This window comes from Rhinoraja longicauda, chromosome 3, assembly GCF_053455715.1.
Source record: "Rhinoraja longicauda isolate Sanriku21f chromosome 3, sRhiLon1.1, whole genome shotgun sequence".
In the NCBI taxonomy this organism is placed as follows: Eukaryota; Metazoa; Chordata; class Chondrichthyes; order Rajiformes; family Arhynchobatidae; genus Rhinoraja; species Rhinoraja longicauda.
Window position 1 is genome coordinate 85927334 of NC_135955.1, and position 21559 is coordinate 85948892.

Here is a 21559-nt window from a genome sequence, read left to right on the forward strand (position 1 = left end):
AGAGGGTGGTGAATCTGTGGAATTCATGGCCACAGAAGGTTGTGGAGGCCAAATCAGTGGATATTTTTAAAGCAGAGATAGATAGATTCTTGATTAGCACGAGTGTCAGGGGTTATGGGGAGAAGGAAGGAGAATGCAGTTGAGAGGGAAAGATAGATCAGCCATGATTGAATGGCGGAGTAGACTTGGGCCAAATGGCCTAATTCCTCTCCAATCACTTATGAACATGATCTAATATCTATAGGTATACACCTGGCATCCTACATAACCATGCCTGATAAACTGGTACATTACACTAAATGTTCATCATAGGAATCAACTTTTACCTGAAACATGGGATATGTAAGGAAGGTCTCCAACATTCGGCCCTCGCATGCTTGGTTTGATTCATACTGTTTCAACAGCTTGTCAAAATCCCTGTTTTGCTTACAGTTTGCCAACACCTGCAGACTGTACTGGTGGTTCCTGACAAACTCCTGGTAAATATTCAGCATCGGTAACAATATGTCAAACAAGTCAGCTGGAAAAGGAAACAAAGCCATTAAAATCAATCATTGATGCTGTTTCACACTCTTTCAATGGTGACTGCAGGAACGAAGTAATTCGGTGTCCATGGAAACCGCGTGATCTGCAAAATATCTCCTGTCTCCGTTTCACCAGCAAAACTCTCACACGTTGAAGCTTTATAGTCGAGCTGAAAAGTCTCAAATGGAGACAATTTAATAAACCCATTTTCAAATGACAAATGGAACTTCGAACTATCAAAGAACTTCAGCTTTTTTTGTCGAAAAGAAAATGGATTGTCAGTGCCTAATTAATAACGCAGCCTTTATACAAGAATCTAGATGTCATAAATACTGGCAAAAGGAACGCTGTGAATTGGTACTAAGCAAAAAGTAATATTAACTCTAATCATTTGAAAGGTTCACATTTCTTTGGCCAGTATTGTTCAGAAGTTGGACTCGTTTGTTCAACTTGTGCATCAAACTCATTTTGCGTGTCAGATCACACTCGTGAGTATATCCAGTTTGTTTAGTTTAGCTGAGAAATGCAGCACAGAAAGCTGCCCTTCAGTCTACCCAGTCCACGCTGACCATTGATCACCCATTTACACTAGTTCTATGTTATCCCACTTTCACAACCATTCCTTACACATAGGGGCAATTCACAGTGGCCAATTAACTTACAAACCCGCAAGCCTTTGGGATGTGTGGAGAAACCGGAGCACTCAGAGGGAACCCAAGCAATCACAGGGAGAATGTGCAAATTCTGTACAGACAGCACCCGAGGTCAGGATCGAACTCTGGTCCCTGACGCTGTGAGGCAAACAGCTCTACCAGCTGCACCACTGTGTGATTAATGACCAGGCAATTGGACCTGATTCATCTTCAGGTTGGCCTAATATCAGACACTTATCGAATGATATCATCTGGCGCAGAGCAGACATTTCTGCATTTAACAACAAAAATAGTCTGCGACTTGTGGTTGTAGCTCACTGACAAAAAGGGGCCAACACTGTAGCAGAATTACAAAGAGATGTGTAATTAAGAGTCTCCACTGCTTCATTTTTTATTGCTCAGCCTACTCCAGACAACTGATTCACTTTATCATGTATCTGTACACTGTAGATGGCTCGATTGTAATCATGTATTGTCTCGCTGCTAACTGGTTTAGTTTTTGTTTAGTTTAGAGATACGGCACGTAAACAGGCCCTTCAGCCCACTGAGCCCGCACCGACCAGTGATTACTGCACGTTAACACTATACTACACCAGCGCCAATTTTTACTTTCATCTCAAGCCAATTAACCTCCAAACCTGTATGTCTTTTGAGTGTAGGAGGAAACCGAAGTTCTCGGCGGAAGAAAACCCATGCAGGTCATGGGGAGAAAGTACAAACCCCATACAGACAGCACCCTTAGCTAGGATCAAACCCAGATAAGGCAGCAACTCCACCGCTGCGCCGACACTGGTTAGCACGCAACGAAAGCTTTTCACTGTACCTCGGTACACGTGACAATAAACCAAACTCAAACTGTGTCTGGCTTCCCATTACAATTTGCAGCATTACTACAGAATTCAGAGCAGAAATGTGCGCTGCGCTCTTCCCCCAGGAAGCCACACAATGGCTTGGGGCCATTTGTGACACAGGAATCGGTCTGAATTGATGTTCACTCGGTGGGAGAATAGAGGGACTACAGGCCAGACATATGTCCCCCTCCATCACCCAGCAGACGGCGTCACATTGTGACAGCCTTGCCTGCTGCCGCCACACTGAGAAGATTTAAATCTCGGACTTTTGGATCTTCCCAGCGGCATCGATGTGCGCCTGCATTCTCTATAAGCAGCCACCGTTGGGAACTGAGCAAGGAAAATACTTTTGGCTGAAAAACACCCTCACAATTTCTTAACTGTTTTCTGTGGATCAGGCACAAGTGCTCCGTGAAAGCACACCACAAAAGGGTGCACCCCAGTTTCACTGTAATTTGGTACACAGCGAAAAGCAAATTGAAATGAACAATCCCCACTTCCCCACATCCCACATCAACCCTGGGATCCCCACTGTCATTAGAACGTGGAATGGTACAGCACAAGAACAGGCCCTTCAGCCCACAATGTCTGCCGAACATCATGCCAAGATGAACTCATCTCATTTGCCAGTACATGATCCATATCACTCCATTCGCTGCATATCCATGTGCCTATCTAAAAGTCTTTTAAATGCCACTGTTGGTTCTGCCTCTATCACCACCCCACGGTGGCGCAGCGGTAGAGTTGCTGCCTTACAGCGAATGCAGCGCCGGAGACTCAGGTTCGATCCTGACTACGGGCGCCGTCTGTACGGAGTTTGTACGTTCTCCCCGTGACCTGCGTGGGTTTTCTCCGAGATCTTCGGTTTCCTCCCACACTCCAAAGACGTACAGGTATGTAGGTTAATTGGCTGGACAAATGTAAAAAATTGTCCCTAGTGTGTGTAGGATAGTGTTAATGTGCGGGGATCGCTGGGCGGCACGGACCCAGTGGGCCGAAGGGCCTGTTTCCGCACGGTATCTCTAAATCTTTAAAAAATCTAAACCACCCCTGGCAGCACGTTCCAGGTACTCACCACGCTCTGTGTAAAAAACTTGGCCCACACATCTCCTTTAAACTTTGCCCCTCTCAAATAAAGCTCTGCCCTCTAGTATTTGATTTTTCCATCCTGGGGGAAGAATTCTGACTGTCGACCCTCTTTAACTTTCTCATTGTTTTATGCTTCTATCAGGTCTCCCCTCAACCTCTGGCTATCCAGAGAAAGCAATCCAAGTCTGTCCAACCTCTCTCTGTAGCAGATACCACCTAATCCAGGCATCATTCTGGAAAACCTCATCTGCACCCTTTCTGAAACCTCCATATCCTTCCTGTAATGGGATGACCATTAATATGCATTGAGTGTTAATTGCATGCAATACTCCAAATGTGGCCTAACCAAAGTCCTATAAAGCTGCATCATGACTCATGTACTCAATGCCCTGACCAATGAAGGCAAACATACCCTATGCCTTCGTTACCACTCTATCTACTTGTGTTGCCACTTTCAGGGGGTTATGGACTTGGACCCCAAGATCTCCCTGAACATCAATACTGTTAAGAGTTTTGCCTTTAATTATATATTTCCCCCGCAGCACCTCACGTATGCTTGGATTAAACTCCATCTGCAAAATTCATCTGCAAAATTCACCCGCAGAATTCTTCAACATAGATGGCCAGAAAAATGGCAAATCGTTTTGCTCACGGAACAACCAGCTTTTACTCTGCCTGTTTCCCCTGAAACCATGCTCTTCAGAGCGTGGGTAATCTAACTGTTTTCTCAGTGAGATCTATGTCCTTCTGATACCTCAAATGCAACTCAAGTGTGAGTCTTAACTGTTTTTGCCCAGACACATTATGTCAAGTTACTTTTAGATTCCTAATCTCAGAATCATTCCAGGTTGTGACTGCCGATCTTTGCCACGTGCCACAGCTTGTTGCACATTATTGCTGGAGGAATCTCAGTGTATATTTATACTGGAAAATTGTCAGTAGTTCGAACCAACAAAGCTAGTCACAAAAGAGTGTCATTTTCCACAGTGAACGGCTCTGGAACTTCCTACAATAAACAACGTTGTAACAACGGACAGCAGTTATCCACATGATAAAAGACTTAAACTAGTGAAGTCTTAAAACAATTATGATTGTTCCCAATCAGTACAATTTGATGGATATGTTTCCTCGCTTATTCATTATTCAAAAACTGAAAGGAAATAAATATTTACAATAAATAAAAAAGACACAAAATGCTGGAAACACTCAGCGAGTCAAACAGCATGCCTAGAGAACATGAACAGATGGCATGGTTAGGAACGTCACCTATACATGGGTTACTCTCGCACTTTATGTCCTTTTTCGTAAACCAGCATCTGCAGTTCCTTGTTTCTACATTTTCAATAACTAGCCAACTCAATGTGCTTTATTTTAATACAATGGCTTTCATACACTTGGACTGGCAAATGGTCCTTCCAGATTTGTCCTATTTATTTACAATTCTATGGAGCCCGTTGTGTTGTTGCTCTGAACAGTTAGTGGTGTGTCCACGTATATCTTCATATCCATTTCCTTCAAGGAAGCCTTCAAGGTAGTCTTCTGCACATGGCTCCTCTCCCTCCAGTTTGGGCCTCCATCCTACTCCGTTACCTTGTAAGATCTGGGTTGTGCCATATGTCAAGTCACTAGAGCCTTCAACTACTTTGGAAGTTGGTTTGACATGGGCTTCATTGTCATCACATGTCCAACTCCTGGTGACGAGTCCTGTTGTGTTCGTATATTGGACTTCCTTTGGCCACCTCAGATGTTTTCAACACTTCTTGCCCAGGGTAGGGGAATCGAGACATGTGGTTTAAGGTGAGGGGGGAAAAGATTTAATAGCAACCTGAGGGGGAATTTTTTCTCACAAAGGGCGGTGGGTGCATGGAACGAACTGCCGGAGGAGATAGTTCAGGCAGGTACTATCGCAATGTTTAAGGAACATTTGGATAGTAAGTTATTGGATAGGTTTGGAGGGATATGGGGCAAACGCAGGCAGGTTTGACTAGTGTAGAAGGGACATGTTGTTGTGGGCATGTTGGGCCAAAAGGCCTGTTTCCATTCTGTATGACTCTATGACTATGACTCTGAAAGATGTGAACGTGTTAACTATATTGTTCCTTTGCAGCTCAGGAATAAATATCCTGTCACCTTCAAAGATCATGTTATGTTGAGTTCCAGTTCCGGCGACATGGACATATGGTCTGAGAGCAGGTTCAGCCATATGCTGTGTCTTATTCTATCCTCCCTGAATCATACACATCAGACACTCCATCGTCTTCTGTTACCATCCTCAATCGCTGCATCGACGGATAAAAGGCTGGAATATTCCTTAACTTGTCTGCAATCTCAAACTCGGTATCCTCGGCATTCTATATCCTGGAGTAAAGTTTGGCAAAGCCTTTCAGATACATGCTATATTTTTACATTGAATGGCTGCATCTTGACAAGCACGCACTGTAAAACACTTCTGTTGCTCTGCAGAGGAACTTAAGAGCAATGATCTTAGAGTCATAGAGTGATACACTGTGGAAACAGGCCCTTCAGCCCAACTTGCCCACACCGGCCAACATGTCCCAGCTACACTAGTCCCACCTGCATGTGTTTGGTCTTAAATAGATAGAGCTCTTAAGGATAGCGGAGTCAGGGGGTATGGGGAGAAGGCAGGAACGGGGTACTGATTGAGAATGATCAGCCATGATCACATTGAATGGTGGTGCTGGCTCGAAGGACCGAATGGACTCCTCCTGCACCTATTGTCTATTGTCTATTGTCTAAACCTGTCCTATCCATGTACTTGTCTAACTGTTTCTTAAACGTTGGGATAGTCTTAGTCATTGATCTTGCGATCACTCTTCCTATAGAATCCCCTCACAAGTCCCATTTGTATCCAATTTAATTTAGGGATACAGTGTGGAAACAGGCCCTTTGGCCCACCATGTCTACACCAACCAGCAATTCCAGCACTTTAACATTATCTGACACATACTAGGAACAATTTGCAATTGTACCAAGCCAATTAACCTGCAAACCTGTACGTCTTTGGAGGGTGGGAGGAAACCAAAGATCACGGAGAAAACCCACGCCAGTCACGGGGATGACCGTATTAGGAATAGTCAGCATGGCTTTGACCGAAGGTGGTCCTGTCTGACAAATTTAACTGAGATATTTTGAGGAAGTGATTATTGAGGTTAAGGCAGTGTTGTCTACATGGGCTTTAGTAAAGCACCCAGTGCATAAAATCCACAGTAAATTGATAAATTATATCCAAAAGCTGGCTTGGTCATAGAAGGCAGAGGGTAGAGGTAGAAGAGCATTTTTCAGATCGGAAGTCTGTAACCAGTGGTGTTCTGCAGTGCTGGGATCTCTGCTGTTTGTAATATGTTAAGGATATGGATGAAAACATCGGTGTTCTTGTAGCGACCATAGAGAATGGTCCAGGTCGTCGAACCCTCGGATTGGCCAGCGAGGTCACGTGGGAACGCGACCATGGGGATTGGTCCAGGGAACGACATCGCTGATTGGCCAGCGATGTCAGGTGCGCGTTTGGCGCCCGTTTTAGTCAGTTCGGCGAAGTCTTCAAGGAAGACAGTAAGTTTGTATTGGTTGTCCTGTACCTTGTTGTTTAACTCTGTATTCGTGTATTGCGGCTGCAATAAACTTCGTCTACAACCAACAAGTTTCAGACTCGCCATATTCTGATTATTAAGCTTGCACATGATATGGGAATTGGTGGAATTGCGGAAAACCATGAAGATTGTCAAAGGATCAGCAGGATACGCATCAGATGGAAATTGGGGCAGTGAAATGGCAGATGGAGTTTAATCTGTACGGGTGAGAGGCGATGTCTTTTGGGAGGCCAAATGTAAGAGGAGGAGGAAAGTAAACAGTAATTTTTTAGTTTAGTTTAGTTTAGAGATACAGTGCGGAAACAGGCCCTTCGGCCCACAGATCCCCGCACCGTTCTACACACACTAGGGACAATTTACATTCATTCCAATCCAATTACCTGAGGTAGACACAAAATGCTGGAGTAACTCAGCGGGTCAGGCAGCATCTCGGGAGAGAAGGAATGGATGACGTTTCAGGTCGAGACCCTTCTTCAGACTTGAAAGGACATTACATTTATCACTGTTCATTTATTCTTGATGAATCCAGTTTCTGAAATGCCATATCCAAAAGCATTGCGCAAATCTCTTTTTGGGAACAACAACAACCTTCTCACGAGCAATTAGAACATACTGTAGATGTTAACATGTTATAATACGTAACATGCTAACATGTGTAAAGCACTGCATGGAATATAAATAGAGTTGCCATTAAATATTTGAACACTGTTTACTTTGCTTTATTATTATTCCATGACATAAACATGGCAAATGACAGTGTTGGGGGCGTGGCTGTGTTCTGCAGCTGCGGCTCACCGGCAGTCTCTCTGTTTTGTTTTTGTTTTTTTGTCTATTGTCATCGTTTAATGTACGTTTTGTTTTATTTTTAACTCTGTGTATGTGGGGGGGTGGTGGGGGGGTTGGGGGAAACCTTTTTTCAAATCTCCTCCTCAACGGAGATGCGACCTTTACCGTGTCGTATCTCCGTTCGCGCTACGGCCTAACATCGTGGAGTCGGCGGCCTCCAGCTGGGATCGACCTTGAAGACTCCGGTCGCAGGGCCTGGACTTACCATCTCGGAGGCTTCGGCCGTGGGCCCTGCAGACCGCAACATCGGGAGCTCGCAGGTCCCTGGCTGGCGACCGGTTTTTGGGAGCTCCAGCCGTAGCAGCTTCAACCGCCCCGAAGTGCGAGGTACGATCGACCCGCTCGCAGGCCCTTCATCGCCCTGCGTGGCTCGGCCGCAGCACTTTCCATCGCCCGGTGGGGGCTCAGGACTTTCATCGGCCTGCTCGGCTCGGCCCTGGGACTTTCCATCGCCCGGTGGGGGCTCAGGACCTTCATCGGCCTGCTCGGCTCGGCCCTGGGACTTTACATCGCCCGGTGGGGGCTTCAAAAAGTTGGGAGCCTCGATCACCTCGTGGCACCACGGGAGAAGAAATCAGGAGGAGATAAGACTTTGCCTTCCATCACAGTGAGGGTGTGCCTAGAGCAATCACTGTGATGGCTGTTTTGTGTAAAAATTGTGTAAAAATTGTATCTGTGTGTCCTGTGCTTTTTGTTGTCTACTGCCGGACCCTGACGTGAGAGGACGCTGGCGTTGTTTATTCGCCGCTTCTCCGTTAGGATAGTTTGTCTGTTCGTTTTTATGTTTGATTGTTTATGTAAAGCGCTTTGAGCACCTGATAAGGCGCTATATAAAATAAATGCTTATTATTATTATTATTATAAACATCAAAATTAAACACTGTACTCTTCAGTAATGCTGCCGGTTCAACCGGGAAGAAATTAACGGCAGATGCAGTTTAATGTGGATAAGTGTGAGGTTACCCACTTTGATGGTAAGAATAGGAAGGCAGGTTATTATTTGAATGGTGTCAAGTAGGAAAAGGGGACGTACAACGAGATCTGGGTGTCCTAGTGCAACAGTCACTGAAAGGAAGCATGCAGGTACAGCAGGCAGTGAAGAAAGCCAATGGAATGTTGACCTTCATTACAAGAGGAGTTGAGAATAGGAGCAAAGAGGTCCTTCTGCAGTTGTACAGGGCCCTCGTGAGACCGCACCTGGAGTACTGTGTGCAGTTTTGGTCTCCAAATTTGAGGAAGGATATTCTTGCTATTGAGGGCGTGCAGCGTAGGTTCACTAGGTTAATTCCCGGAATGGCGGGACTGTTGTATGTTGAAAGACTGGAGCAACTAGGCAGGTATACACTGGAATTTAGAAGGATGAGAGGGGATCTTATTGAAACATATAAGATTATTAAGGGGTTGGACACGTTAGAGGCAGGAAACATGTTCCCAATGTTGGGGGAGTCCAGAACCAGGGGCCACATTTTAAGAATAAGGGGTAGGCCATTTAGAACGGAGATGAGGAAAAACTTTTTCAGTCAGAGAGTTGTAAATCTGTGGAATTCTCTGCCTCAGAAGGCAGTGGGGGCCAATTATCTGAATGCTTTCAAGAGAGAGCTAGATAGAGCTCTTAAGGATAGCGGAATCGGGGGGTATGGGGAGAAGGCAGGAATGGGGTACTGATTGAGAATGATCAGCCATGATCACATTGAATGGTGGTGCTGGGTCGAAGGGCCGAATGGCCTACTCCTGCACCTATTGTCTATTGTCTATTGTCTAACCAACTTTCCTGCAAGTTTGCTGGATAATGCGCCTTTTCAAAATTCATAAAGCCAAGTGAAAGGCCAAAGCTGAAATTACAGGCCGACAGACAAATTGATGCGTAAGATCAAATCACCCTTAAAGTCTATTTGTGAACATGTGTGAGGGGAGGGGGGTGGGGGGTGTTGTAGATAGCAATGGTGTAGCCTTTCCTTCATGAAATTCCACTCATATATGTACACACAATAGTGGATTAGAAGAAACCCGCAGTTGTTGTACATAACGATAATTCTCCAAAATTGAGATACTACCAGATGGTTTCCCTCTTCTGGAGAAGTTCATTGGAAATTAGGATATATTCCACCACATAATTGGTATTAAAGGTTAGTAAAACTGTGATCAACCCACGTGTTCTTGCATGAATTCTCAGTGGAGAAGGTTCCAAGGTATTACAGAGCTGGAAAATTGCTCTCATAAGTCACAAATTATGGACCAATGTTGGCAACCTGCAACGTTCAGTAAAATTGGCTCCCAGTAGTTTAAAGGAAAATTTTCTAATCTGGACCTGAGCATTTGCAGCTTTCCTTTGCTGCAGGCCAGGCCTACTCTTGCTGACTGAGTTAGCACTACTTGCCTGTCCCACTGCTGGTTTTGGTTTATTTTCTGTTTTATGCCATCTATATTTTGTTAAACAATAGACAATAGACAATAGGTGCAAGAGGAGGCCATTCGGCCCTTCGAGCCAGCACCGCCATTCAATGTGATCATGGCTGATCATTCTCAATCAGTACCCCGTTCCTGCCTTCTCCCCATACCCCCTGACTCTGCTATCCTTAAGAGCTCTATATAGCTCTCTCTTGAATGCATTGAGAGAATTGGCCTCCACTGCCTTCTGAGGCAGAGAATTCCACTGATTCACAACTCTCTGACTGAAAAAGGTTTTCCTCATCTCAGTTCTAAATGGCCTACCCCTTATTCTTAAACTGTGGCCCCTTGTTCTGGACTCCCCCAACATTGGGAACATGTTTCCTGCCTCTAACGTGTCCAACCCCTTAATAATCTTTTACGTTTCGATAAGATCTCCTCTCATCCTTCTAAATTCCAGTGTATACAAGCCTAGACGCTCCAGTCTTTCAACACCAGTAAAGCCAGAAAAAAACAGGAATGATGGATTATGCAGAGGATAGGCTATGTCCAATAGAATGATATTTAATAAATGCAGTGGCAGACAAATATTTTATGCTTCTGTGAAAGAGCAGAAGAAGGGAAATCTATCAAGAAGGATCAAACAACGCTCAGCACATTTACTGCATTTTTCTATTCATTTCAAGAGATGAATAGCCCCGGAGAACTCAGTGTTCATCATGCCTAGAATCTTTCACCTAGACTCTTTTTCATTCCATGGTTTGCCCAAGAGCTGAATAATATGCAAGCTGCAAAATGAATATCCACTTCATGCTGTAATAAATATACCTACAATTTGGCTGATCGGATAACTCATAGTCTAATAAATTATGGTTTCTTTCTACTTAGGAAGTAATCACACATCATGCAATTTCCCATGATGTATGAAAATATTTGTCACGTTGATAGACAATGTGATTGCCCTGCAAATCGTACTTTCTAAGTAGAAACATATTCAGAATGACGGCTCGGGTAATGGGCTTTTGAATCTGTCAAATAGCACCATTTTTTTTGCCTTTAATCTGAACGTTATTCCCTTATCATGTATCTTATACACCGTAAATGGCTCAATTGTAATCATGAATTGTCTTTCCGCTGACTGGTTGGCACTGTACACGTGACAATAAACGAAACTCAAACTAAACTAGATATTGTTTAACTTTTAAGAAATAATGGTTCCAAACAGAGTGACATTGCTTGACACTGCAACATTACCATCCCCCATGCCCAGTGGCAATAAAACAATTTAAATTTTTCACGCAGCTATATCACATTCAATCACTTTGGACAAGCTGGCAAATAAACTAGGGTTTGTGCTCAACTACATCTAGCAGCGCTTAGCAACATCAAAAGCTGTTTTGGACGACACATACACTCCGTGATTTTTTTCATCTCTGCATTAAACGATTCTTACCCAACACTAGGGTAGGCCAGTTGGCTATCCGTGCTTTTAGTCCTTGGTAAAATATCTCATGAAGAAACATGATTGTCTCACTGTAAGAAAATAATTCAGAAAAAACACCATTATAATCTGATAACCTGCAAAGAATGGTAAGTAATAAACATAGAAACATAGAAAATAGGTGCAGGAGTAGGCCATTCGGCCCTTCGAGCCTGCACCGCCATTCAATATGATCATGGCTGATCATCCAGCTCAGTAACCTGTACCTGCCTTCTCTCCATACCCCTTGATCCCTTTAGCCATAAGGGCCACATCTAACTCCCTCTTAAATATAGCCAATGAACTGGCCTCAACTACCTTCTGCGGCAGAGAATTCCACAGACTCACCACTCTCTGTGTGAAGAAATGTTTTCTCATCTCGGTCCTAAAAGACTTCCCCCTTATCCTTAAGCTGTGACCCCTGGTTCTGGACTTCCCCAACATCAGGAACAATCTTCCCGCATCTAGCCTCTCCAACCCCTTAAGAATTTTATATGTTTCAATAAGATCCCCCCTCAGTCTTCTAAATTCCAGCGAGTATAAGCCCAGTCTATCCAGTCTTTCTTCATATGAAAGTCCTGCCATCCCAGGGATCAATCTGGTGAACCTTCTCTGTACTCCCTCTAAGGCTAGAATGTCTTTCCTCAGATTAGGAGACCAAAACTGTACACAATACTCCAGGTGCGGTCTCACCAAGGCCCTGTACAACTGCAGCAGAACCTCCCTGCTCCTATACTCAAATCCTCTTGCTATGAATGCTAACATACCATTCGCAAACTAAATCCTTATGTGTAGTCTTGGCTCAGTGACAGCGTTCTGAGCAGAAGGACATGGTTCTAAGACCCCCTTCCATAACACATAACCCAGTCTGGCAATGCAGTACAGCAATGAAGAGATGTGGCAGTGCTGATAGTGCTTTTCTTTGGACAAGGTAGATGCACATAGTCTCTTGCCCAGAGTAGGGGAATCGAGGACCAGAGGACATAGGTTCAAGGTGAAGGGGAAAAGATTTAATAGGAATCTGAGGGGTAACTTTTTCATACAAAGGGTGGTGGGTGTATGGAACAAGCTGCCAGAGGAGGTAGTTGAGGCTGGGACGATCACATCGTTTAAGAAACAGTTAGACAGGTACATGGATAGGACAAGTTTGGAGGGATATGGACCAAGTGCAGGCAGGTTGGACTCGTGTAGTTGGGACATGTTGGTGTGGACAAGCTGGGCCGAAGGGCCTGTTTCCACACTGGATCACTCTGTGACTCTATGACTCTATGAATCTATAAGGTGAGCACTATATTCAGCATTCTGTATCTTTCCCTTTGCTCTCCCTAATGTATTTGAGTTTGACTCGATTGTCTTTATGTATCGTATTATCTGCTCTGATGGGATAGCACAAAAAGCAAAGCTTTTCACAGTGTCTCGGTACACGTGGCAATAATAAATCTAAACCTTATAATAACATAGACATCCTTTCTGTTCTCTACACCCATCCTTGTTCCAGAACTTCCCCAGTTCCCATGAAGAGTCTTTGACCTGAGATGTTGACTCTTGTTTCTCAGCTTGATCTATTGATTTATCTTTTATTTTTGAACAAGGATTTAAAATACTCTAGTATTCGATTCAAGGAGGAGCAGTTGCTATCTTCAATGTTTGCTTGGCAACCTATTGAAGGAGATAATTAGTTAACTAACAATTAGATTAATTACAGCATTTCAGCACTTCATTTATATCCAATTAATTGCCTTTATCCCTAACCCCTTATCCTTTATTGCAACATTATCTCACCCTCTTCTTTTGTCAAGGTACTCACAAAGTATTCAGTTGGTACTTTAGTCCTGTCTGCTGCCTCCACAAGAAGTCTTTTATTAGCCCCAGTCTGATTTTAATTGCTGTTACTCTGCTTTGCCTTCCCATATGATTATAGCTGAACTTCTATCTCAGAGCCACTTTTGCTGCACTGATCCCATATCCCTTGATTACCTTCATTTCTAAAAGAAATGAACGATACAGGCATCTGTCTTGAATATACTCAGCAACTGAGCCTCCATAGCCCTCTTGGGTAGAGATCCAAACATTCACTCCTCTCTGGATCAAGAAATCGCAGTTAGGGGAAACATCAATTCTGTATCTGCCATAAGTCAAGTCCATAAGAATTTTGTATATTTGTCATTTCACTAAACTCACAACATCTGCTTATAGAAAAAGATTATTTCATGTTTTTCTGAACATTGTTATTTTTCATCCCTCCCTACAGCCTCATTATATTTCCTATACCGTGTGGCCCAATACTGGTAATCAAAGTGAGTTCTGGTTTAAACCTCAGATAGACACAACATGCTGGAGTAACTCAGCAGGACAGGCAGCATCTCTGGAGAGAAGGAATGGGTGACATTTCGGGTCAAGAACTGAAGAAAGGTCACCCATTCCTTCTCTCCAGTGATGCTGCCCATCCTGCTGAGTTACTCCAGCATTTTGGGTCTATCTGAGGTTTGTTGTTTAACATGGGCACACAATTGGCTCTTGTTTTTGGGATGCCAGCCTTGGACGAATGGGTATCAAATGGTCTTTATGTCAAAATGTTATGGGTTCCAATTTCCCTCTAGAAATCTCACCTTACAACTGATACTGATAAAACTATTGTTACCAGGCAAATACCTTTCTTGTTCCAGAGAATAAATGAATGCTCTGTATGCTCTATCATCTGAATGCAGAGTAGATGCCATCATTCCAAAAAGCCTAGTATCCTGGACAATGTATCCTAGTATCCTGGACCTACAATTAACGTCACTAAAATGCTTTTATAGCCTTGTTCCCTGAGCTCTTTTCCGAAGTCACAACAGTGGCCTTTCTAAAGTTAGACACAAAGTGCTGGAGTAACTCAGCGGGTCAGGCAGCATTTCTGAAAAAAAGGATTAGGTGACGTTTCGGGTTGAGACCCTTCTTCAGACAGGTGAGAATATGGAGTTAAGGTAACTATCAGATTAGCCTCTATCAGATTAGCCGGCGGTGCTGGCTCGAATGGCCTACTCCTGCCCCTATTGTCTATTGTCTATCTTACTGAATGGTGGTACAGGCCCTCCTACCCACAATGTCTGTGCCAACCTCGATATTTGACGTTTCGGGTCGAGACCCTTCTTCAGAAGATTCTCAGCCCGAAACGGCACCAGATTCCTTTTCTCCAGAGATGCTGCCTGACCCGTTGAGTTACTCCAGCATTTCTTGGGTCTATCTTCAGTGTAAACCAGCATCTGCAGTTCCTTCCTACACACCTTTCTAACGTTGTCCTTCAAAACCTGTGTGGCTTGAAGACTACCATATCAATGCATGCCTAATGCAAAAGCAAGGGAGTGGAGCCGCCCTTGATGAGAAGTTAAGTCAAAAAGGGATACATGCTACACAGAGTCATAGAGTTATACAGCGTGGAAACAGGCCCTTTGGCCCAACTTGCCGACACCGACCAACATGTCCCAGCTATACTAGTCCCACCTGCCCGTGTTTGGCCCATATCCCTCTAAACCAGTCCTATCCTTGTACCTGCCTAATTGTTTCTTAAACCTTGGGATAGTCCCAGTCTCAACTACCTCCGCTGGCAGCTCATTCCATACACCCACCACCCATATCTGAATGACACCCCCTCCATTCTTCAAGAAAATAACATTTTTAAAAAAATGAAAACTAAAATTATGGAAGGATGTATTATCTCAAGCAAGGATGTGCCAAATACCTGTTGAGAAAAATGCTGCTGACGTCATCATGACTTATAGGGGGCTTCTTTGAACTGGCAGCCATCCTCAGGGGCCGCAGGAAGCAGTTGACCAAGACGTACAGTTGCTGCACATATTCGGCCTCTACTTCCACCATGTTGAAGACTATTTGGTTCCTTTTCCTCATGCTCTCTGCGTGGGGCGAGCAAATGTAATCCTGAACAATCGTCTTCCATTTCCTTCTGCACAGCCAGCCCCTCATGAAACTCTGAACCTGTAGATAACGACGAGAAAGAAACAAAGTAGAAGGTTGCTGACGTATTTGTTAAACCAGCGCACACCTGAGAGAGAGAGATAGACCAGCCATGATTGAATGGCGGAGTAGTCTTGATGGGCCGAAGGGCCTAATTCTGCTCCTATCACTTACGAACTTATGAACCTACACAGAACTTTTCTCTGGCAGATGGGCACAAAATGCTGGAGTAACTCAGCGGGACAGGCAGCATCTCTGGAGAGAAGGAATGGGTGACGTTTCGGGTCGAGACCCTTCTTCAGACTGAGAGTCAGGGAAGAGGGAAACGAGAGGTGTGGAAGGGTAAGGTGTGATAGATGCGTGTATTTTCTCTGGCAGAACAGACTGGTATGGTAGCTTTATTTCACAGTGATTAATTATACATTTGCAACATCCTTGACTGGTGCCTGGCACTGCAACAAACCTGGCATGATCCTATTTTTGTCTCTCAAAACACGAACTGAGGAAATGATGAAATCTCTTCAAATTGGCACTTTTTGCTAACGACTCCTTTCAATGCAAATACAGCGGCATCAGAAAATCTCAATGATTGACTTTCTAAATCACCACAGTGTTAAAGTAACAAAACCGATTTTGCTGCATTTTCCTCACTGTACAAATGCTATCAAAATAAACAAACACAACTTGGAAACGGGGAACCGTTAACAATCAAATCCTTTTGTTTATTTTTATTGATACAATAGAGCAAACCTTGTCAAAAAATTGAAGTCACAGAATTGTTATGATATAGGTGGAGGCCATTCAGCCCATCAAATCTCTGCAGTCTCTTTCCTCTTCCTTCTTTCTCCATTGTGGTTCAAATTATTTTATCACTTTCCTTTCAGGAAAATAAATCATTCTATTTTCACCATCCATACAGGGCAAAGAAACTCCAGGTCACAATTAATCGGAGCATAAACGTACCTATTGGCCAAATCTTTAAAACTGTATATAAAATCTCAATCTCGTTGTACCCCTGGGTACAATGACAATAAAGATATATTGTATTGTATTGTATTGTAAATAATGAGAGGCATAGAAACATAGAAACATAGAAAATAGGTGCAGGAGTAGGCCATTCGGCCCTTCGAGCCTGCACCGCCATTCAATATGATCATGGCTGATCATCCAGCTCAGTAACCTGTACCTGCCTTCTCTCCATACCCCCTGCTCCCTTTAGCCACAAGGGCCACATCTAACTCCCTCTTAAATATAGCCAATGAACTGGCCTCAACTACCTTCTGTGGCATAGATAGGGTGGAGAGTCAGAACTGTTATCCTAGCGTGGAAATGCCAAAGACGAGAGGGCATAGGTGTAAGGTGAGAGGAGGAAAGTTAACGGAGATATGCAGAGCAAGTTATTGTTACGCAGTGTGGTGGACGCACATGGAAGTGAAGGCTGTGGATCATGTACAGGCAAATGAGATCAGTTTAACTAGTCTTGATATTCGGCACAAACATTGTGGGCCACACGGGCTGTTCCTGTGCTGCACTCTTCTACGTTCTATGTTCTGAGCTCCTGCACCTGAATCAGTCACTAATGGGATCAGTTCCCATCTATTTCCTGGAGTTAAAACAGTTGTGACCTTGTGCACTCTGATTAAATCTTCTTTAAAAGAAGAGAAACTCAGTTTCTTCAAGCCAATCTTATAGCCAAGATATCTCAACCAGGGAACCAGTCTATTAAACATTCCTGCACCATCTCTAAGACTGTTACATCCTCTTAAAGTTGGATGACCAAGATTGGACACCAAACCCATGTTGTGGCCTAACCAATGTTTTTTACAGATTCAATTTAACTGCAATAAAAGTTCATTTGTGAAGAAACGCCATTGACCTCAAATGCCCTTTCTATCTTATCTGATTTTAACCACCCTCCCAAGTATTTCCAGAAAATTCTATTTTATCACAATGCAACTTTCCTACTTTTGTGTTCCATATTACTCTCAGAATCTCTTGTACTTTACTGACCACTCTCAACGTATCAACCATTTTTTAAGGCTTTATTCACACCCACACATAGAACCCTCGGTTCCAGCACATCATTGGAACGTCCGTCATTTAATGTGCTTTAATCTCCGTCCTTTAACCACCAAAGAATATCACTTCACATTTCCCTCTTAAATTCCATCTTTTACTTGTTTGCCCGCTCATCTAGCCAATTAATTGCCATCCACTTACTGTTTTCCACACTGCCGTTTTTGTGTCACCCACATCTTAGGAAATTATATCTTGCACACGATGTTTAAGTCATTGACGAATCAAAAGGAACAATGATCCCAGCACTGAACCACATGAAACACCACTGCATCCTATCTCCCAAGTTGAAAAAGATAATCATTTAACTCTGCCTTTCTATTAATGTCCTACTTAGGTCCAATTAATACCAGGAATTTCCTCTGTGGTTCATGTTCATAAGTTCTAGGGGCAGAATTAGGCCATTTAGCCCATCAAATCTATTCTGCCGAAGATAGACAACAAAAAGCTGGAGTAACTCAGTGGAACAGGCAGTATCTCAATCTATTCGGCCATTCAATCATGGCTGATCTATCTTTCCCTCTCAGCCTCATTCTCCTACCTTCTCCCCATAATGTCTGACACCCTTACTAATCCAAGGTGGTTCTCCAAAAAAGCGTTGAATCACAGTCTTGACATGTATTTCTCCATTGGGTTTCCAATGCCTGCCATAGTCATTATGATGGAAGTTCGATCTAATCAAGGTTTTCAACAATGTTTTCACAGAGTTCCCCATTATGCTTTGTTATTCTCTCTCTATTGTCTCTTATGCGAACTGATAGAATCTGTGGCCTTCATTCTAACAGGCTGTGAATTCCAGGTCATAATTAATCTCTGGGCAGAAAAGATTTTCTTCAGGTTCCTCTTGGCCAAAATTTGAAATCTGTGTCCTTTGGACCTCGAAGCATTTGCTACTGGGACAGCTTGGTCTAACCCAAACGAATGTTCAAACTGGAGTTTCCTTTGAGATTCTATATACAGTGACTGATTGTGAGAAACATCAGGCAAATTCCTAGCTAAGTATCAGAGCTCTGTTCAAACTTCATATCTTTATAAGAAATTTAAAAAAAGCATCTTTTATTATTGCCTAAACAAATGTGCTTGAAAGCTTTTCTGGAGATGCAACAGATGAAGTAAAACACATTGTTCAATGGAACAATAAGATATATATTGAAAGATAGAGTCGCTACAATTTTGTTGTGGACTTATGTACAAAAGCTTCATGCTTTTGTTATAAAGCCTGAATCTCACTTCAAAGGGGCCAAGTTCAAGGATATGATCCTTTACTTTTAACAATTCATTCCAGGGCATAGTGTAGATTTTATTAAAATGTAATATTAATACATGGAACAAAAGTGATATATAAATTGATCCACTAGATGGAGTGATAGACAATCCAGAGAAGAATTTAGGCATCTCCCAATATCACTCACATTTTGTCAGGAAAAGCAGATGCTAATGGAAGCCTACTTTAATTCTAGAAAAGACGCAAGGTGCTGGAGTATCTCAGCAGGTCAGACAGCATCCATGGAGAACATGGATAAGTGACTTTTCGTGTTGCGACCATTCTGAAGTAGGGCGCCAAAGACCTGGGTTCAATCCTAACTACAGGTTCTCTCTGTACGAAGCTTCTACATTCTCCATGAGACTGTGTGGGCTTTCTCCAGGTGTTCCGGTTTCCTCCCACACACCAAAGACGTACAGGTTTGTAGGTTAATTGGCTTCAGTAAAATTGTAAATCATCCCTTGTGTATGGGATAGTGCTAGTGTACAGGGTAATCGTTGGTCGGCACAGACTTGGTGTGTCGAAGGGCCTGTTTCCGCACTGTATCTCTAAAGTCTAAAGAGTCCAAAGAAGGGTTTCAACCTCACACATCACATAGAAACATAGAAACATAGAAGATAGGTGCAGGAGTAGGCCATTCGGCCCTTCGAGCCTGCACCGCCATTCAATATGATCATGGCTGATCATCCAGCTCAGTAGCCTGTACCTGCCTTCTCTCCATACCCCCTGATCCCTTTAGCAAAAAGGGCCACATCTAACTCCCTCTTAAATATAGCCAATGAACTGGCCTCAACTACCTTCTGTGGCAGAGAATTCCACAGACTCACCACTCTCTGTGTGAAGAAATGTTTTCTCATCTCGGTCCTAAAAGACTTCCCCCTTATCCTTAAGCTGTGACCCCTGGTTCTGGACTCCCCCAACATCGGGAACAATCTTCCCGCATCTAGCCTCTCCAACCCCTTAAGAATTCTATATGTTTCTATAAGATTCCCCTCAGTCTTCTAAATTCCAGCGAGTACAAGCCCAGTCTTTCCTCATATGAAAGTCCCGCCATCCCAGGGATCAATCTGGTGAACCTTCTCTGTACTCCCTCTAAGGCTAGAATGTCTTTCCTCAGATTAGGAGACCAAAACTGTACACAATACTCCAGGTGCGGTCTCACCAAGGCCCTGTACAACTGCAGCAGAACCTCCCTGCTCCTAAACTCAAATCCTCTTGCTATGAATGCCAACATACCATTCGCTTTCTTCACCTATTTATGGTCTTCACAGATGCTGTCTTACCCACTGAGTTACTCCAGCACATCGCATCTTCTTTTGCAAACCAGCATCTGCAGTTCCTTATGTTAACCCACTTTATTTCTATCGGAAGTAACCAAATTAGTTGCAACGATTTTGCAGCAGACGCACATATGCATAGGAAAGTAAGTTGTGCAAAGAACATAAGGAGCCTGCAATAAGATATAGTTAAGTTAAACAAGATAGCAAAGATCTGGTAAATTGAGCATAATGTGCGAAAGTATGTCCATTTTGGCAAGGGAAGTTTGTTTTCAAAGTGTAATGTTTAAACGTTGAGAGACTGTGGAGCCCTGACATGCAGAGGGATTCGGCGTCCAAGTGCACAAAAGGCTCGAATGCAGGAACAGCAAATACTGGGAAAGTTAAAAGAATGATTTCATTAATTGAAAGAGGAACAGGATACTCTTGTAGAGAGGTTGTGTTTCATCACATCGAGCATTAGTGAAACCACGTTTAAAGTATTGTGTGCAATATTTGTTTCTGTATTTCAGGAAGTATCGCAATGAGCTGAAAACAACTCGGAGAAAAGTTTTCTAAAAATTGAATGGGTGGTTTGTCCTATGAGGAAAGATTAGGCACACCAGGCCTGGATATGCAATAGTTCAGAAAAATAAATGGTGACGATTGAAACATGCAAGATCCAGGCAGATCTTGACAGGGTAGACGAAGAGAGGATGTTTCCTCTTGAGAATCTAGAATTTGGGGCCACTATTTAAAATAGAGGAGGGTTTTTAAAAATCTCTCAAAAAGCTATAAATCTTTGAAACACTCTTCCCTAAAGAGTGGTGGGAGCAGTAATTTTGATTACTTTTAAGGCCAAGTTAGATTTGGAATAAGCAGGGGTTTGCACAAGGGAAGGTGGGAATGTGGAGTTGTAGTGACTATCAGATTAGCGATCTTACTGAATGGCGGTACAGACCAACTGCTGCTGCTAAACATAGGACAGCGCAGCGTAGAAACAGGCCTTACTGTCCGCAATCTCTGGGTCAAACTCAATAGACAATAGACAATAGACGATAGGTGCAGGAGGAGGCCATTCGGCCCTTCAAGCCAGCACCGCCATTCAATGTGATCATGGCTGATCATTCTCAATCAGTACCCCGTTCCTGCCTTCTCCCCATACCCCCTGACTCCGCTATCCTTAAGAGCTCTATCCAGCTCTCTCTTGAATGCATTCAGAGAATTGGCCTCTACTGCCTTCTGAGGCAGAGAATTCCACAGATTCACAACTCTCTGACTGAAAAGGTTTTTCCTCATCTCAGTTCTAAATGGCCTACCCCTTATTCTTAAACTGTGGCCCCTTGTCCTGGACTCCCCCAACATTGGGAACATGTTTCCTGCCTCTAACGTGTCCAACCCCTTAATAATCTTATACGTTTCGATAAGATCTCCTCTCATCCTTCTAAATTCCAGTGCATACAAGCCTAGTCGCTCCAGTCTTTCAACATGGATGCCACATTAAACTAGCCCTATCTGCCTGCATATGATCCACATCTATCGATTCCCTGCATGTTCAAGACTGCTTCC

General features: G+C 43.4%; 1 protein-coding gene across 2 annotated transcripts in view; it reads right to left on the reverse strand.

Annotated features, from left to right (window-relative positions):
• Positions 1-21559, reverse strand: part of LOC144592142 (ras-specific guanine nucleotide-releasing factor 2-like) — a 180256-nt gene that overhangs the window by 103616 nt on the left and 55081 nt on the right. For both annotated transcript variants that reach the window (XM_078396560.1, XM_078396559.1), the window contains exons 5-7: positions 15162-15415; positions 11414-11493; positions 327-520 (exon numbers count right to left, since the gene is read on the reverse strand). In XM_078396560.1, the coding sequence (XP_078252686.1) occupies positions 327-520; positions 11414-11493; positions 15162-15415 (528 nt within the window). The remainder of the gene's footprint in view (positions 1-326; positions 521-11413; positions 11494-15161; positions 15416-21559) is intronic.